We start from the raw sequence: 3,053 nt of genomic DNA, 5'->3' as shown, positions 1-3,053 counted from the left end.
AATGCCAGTTTTGTGTCCATGGATCAGGAAGAGTGCCTTGCTAGCACAGAACAGTACTGTACACCATGGTATAAAGTAACCTTAGGTATGCAACTGATTAAACTGGTGAACTGAGAAAGATTGTACAGGCACAGTTTGCATCACCATGACTGGGTTATTACTCACATTTAAGGATCCAAATCCAGAAGAAGAATTTATGAAAGTTGGAGTGAAATTATATCTGTATTGGAAGAAAGATTTATCTTCTTCAATTCTGGACATAAAATGAGCCTACCCATGAGTGTAGCCATATCTGAACTGATATGAATGATAATGCCACTGGAGCAAATGATGGTTACAGGCCAAACTAAGCCATGCCACCTGACTGACCTTGAGTGAGAATACCTGCAAGCCCATATACGAAAAGGTCAACAGACTTTGACTCCTATCATTATTAAGACTGTGTGAATCTCTCCCAGGAGATGAAACAATTTAGACATACATCTAGATGCCAGAACACAGGGCTAGGCAGAACTGTAGGAAATGAAGCTGAGCTGTGGGTTGATTGTCTCTTACTCTGAGAAAGCTCTGACTCATGGAGAATCACCTACAAATTTCTCTATGCTTGCTTGAAGACTAGAGTTTTGATAGGGCAGCCAGATTTCAAGGCTAGCTTACAGTGGTTAAGGTGGCAGTTCGATTTGAGGGATGCTCTAGGGGTAACAGAAATGATGTCGATGGCACCAGTAGAAAGTCTATGGTAGCAACTGTGCACCTGGACAAAAGCTTCTTTAGCTATAACTGCTGCACTAGGATATCTATCCTAGACTATAGCCAACATCCTTTCCTCTCACCTAGTAAGATATATTAGGAGTGTAGGTAGACTCAAGAAGCTACTCCAAATGAGGGACTCTGATTTGGTGTTTTTAAAGTTTAAGCCAGGAAGATGTGAATGACAGTTTGATATTAGTTACTGGACTATTACAGCTCTTTAAGACAAAATGCCAAAATTCTGGGCTGCAGCAGAAACAATGGTTTAAGATGTAACTGTAGTTTAAAATACAAATATTGCAAAAGGTAAATATTGAAAAATATTAATTTTCCTATCAATAAGTAACATAATTGCAAATTAAATACAAATTAAAAGGAAGCAATAAATATTAAATTAGAAATAAAATTATTAAATGGAACTAATATCAGTATTAACCTGAATAGATTTTATTTTATTCTAGCTGAGGTTTGTGAAATAAATGTCTAAAAGTTTGAGTTTGATGAAGTGAAGTCTTTAACAATGAATACACAAAATTTAGCCAATGTCATCTCTGTCTTTAGGAAATGAAAATATTCTTCCTATGAGCTTAATATTTGATGGATTACTGCTATTATCAGTGATTCAGGAAGAATAGCCGTGCCACACGCTTGCAAATTACCTTATTTTTCACACCGTAGACAATAGGGTTGAGTGCAGGGGGCACAAGAAGGTAGATGGTAGACAGAAGAATGTGGGTAGAGGGCACAACATGTCCAAAACGGTGGCTGAAGAAGGAGAAGAAGGCAAGGATATAAAACTCAAGGAAAACAAAAATGTGAGCTGTGCATGTGTTGAACGCTTTAAGCCATGCCTCCTTTTGGTGTAGACGAAAAACAGCCTGGAAGATAAGGATATAGGAAATGAGGATGAAAATCATGTCAAATCCTAGAATTGTGAAACCTACGAAAAGACCACATGTTTTATTGACACGGATGTCTTCTGCAGCCAGCTTGACCACAGCCATGTGCTCACAGTAAGAGTGGGCAATTACAATGGAATGGAAAAGGTGCAATCTTTTGATTAAAATGGGTAAAATGCCAACGAGCACTGTTGCTCGGATTGCCACAACCAGCACCATACTAACCAGAATGAAAAGTGTAAGGGTGGATGTGTACCTCAAAGGATCACATATGGCAACATAGCGGTCAAAGGCCATTGCCAACAGGATTCCAGATTCCATGCCCTGCAAGGCATGGATGAAGAACAGCTGCGCTAAGCAAGCATCAAAGGCCATGGAATAAAAGCCAAACCAGAAGATAGCCAACATTTTTGGAGCAATGGCTACACAGAGTCCTATGTCAGTGGCTGCCAACACTGCCAAGAAGATGTACATGGGCTGGTGCAGGCTGTGTTCTGTAGGGATAATGATCAGTAAAATGATGTTTCCCAAAAGAGCCACTAGGCACACAGCAAAGAAGGAAAACCCAATCCAAAACTGCACATGCTCCAGTCCAGGGATGCCAATCAGTGTCACTGTTTTGGGGTCCATATATGACTTGTTCATGGATTCCATGGATGTTAGTGATCTCTTTTCACCGCTGGTTCTCATACCTAGAGAAGAGAATGAATGCAAAGTGAAACAGGACACTGACCTCACTATCATTCAGACATATCAGACATTAAAGAAATAAATGTAGTGCTTTAGATGAAAATCAGGCCAGAATATTGAGAGGTTCTATGCAGGATGACAGGATGGTGGTAGAAAGCCATCCTACAAAACCTTTACTAGAGACAACAGGGAAAAAGTCTCAGGATTTCTAACCTACCATTTATGTAATTAGAAACTATGACTCAGCACACTCTTCATGAATTTTCCATGACCTAGAGTCTGGGCTGTTTGCAAAACCGTCAGACTTTCTATCTTTATCTCTAGATACCGACCCAATTTTGCTGTAAATGCAAATTCTCCCTGGGATTCTTAAGGATCCAGAAAATACTGTTGCTATCACCCATGTGCATTAGTCCACAATCCTATTGGGAATCTTCACCCTTAAGCAGTCTATTCCTGGTCCCAGAGAGCATGCTATTTATCCCCAAGTCATTGACATTAGTTCTCAATTATAGATCAGTAGGAGTGAGTTTAGCTATCTTACATTCACTTATTCCAATATCAAAATGCTGAACAAGTCACTAATTTGCAGGGCATTAAGTAGCATGCCCCTTAGAGAAGATTTGGAGAAGGTGATCTGTTTTTAAAGGCTTCTGGAGTTGTTGGTTCTATAAATTATTCTTCATTTATGTTTAAGGAGAACTGTTGCATGGA

The 3,053-nt window shown here is 39.5% G+C and overlaps 1 protein-coding gene across 1 annotated transcript; it reads right to left on the bottom strand.

Annotated features, from left to right (window-relative positions):
* Positions 1–1,364: 1,364 nt before the first annotated feature.
* LOC136174943 (olfactory receptor 52A1-like) lies at positions 1,365–2,303 on the bottom strand. The gene has a single exon (XM_065945211.1). The coding sequence runs from the start codon at positions 2,301–2,303 to the stop codon at positions 1,365–1,367; it is 939 nt and encodes a 312-aa protein (XP_065801283.1).
* Positions 2,304–3,053: the final 750 nt, after the last annotated feature.

Source organism: Muntiacus reevesi, chromosome 9 (assembly GCF_963930625.1).
Source record: "Muntiacus reevesi chromosome 9, mMunRee1.1, whole genome shotgun sequence".
NCBI classification, from domain to species: domain Eukaryota; kingdom Metazoa; phylum Chordata; class Mammalia; order Artiodactyla; family Cervidae; genus Muntiacus; species Muntiacus reevesi.
The sequence above is the reverse complement of the archived record's forward strand: the minus strand, read 5'-3'. Positions and strand labels throughout refer to the sequence as shown.

Bases quoted from the DNA above. Each gene is read 5' to 3' on its own strand.
- LOC136174943 (XM_065945211.1), bottom strand. From the start codon at position 2,303: ATGGAATCCATGAACAAGTCATATATGGACCCCAAAACAGTGACACTG.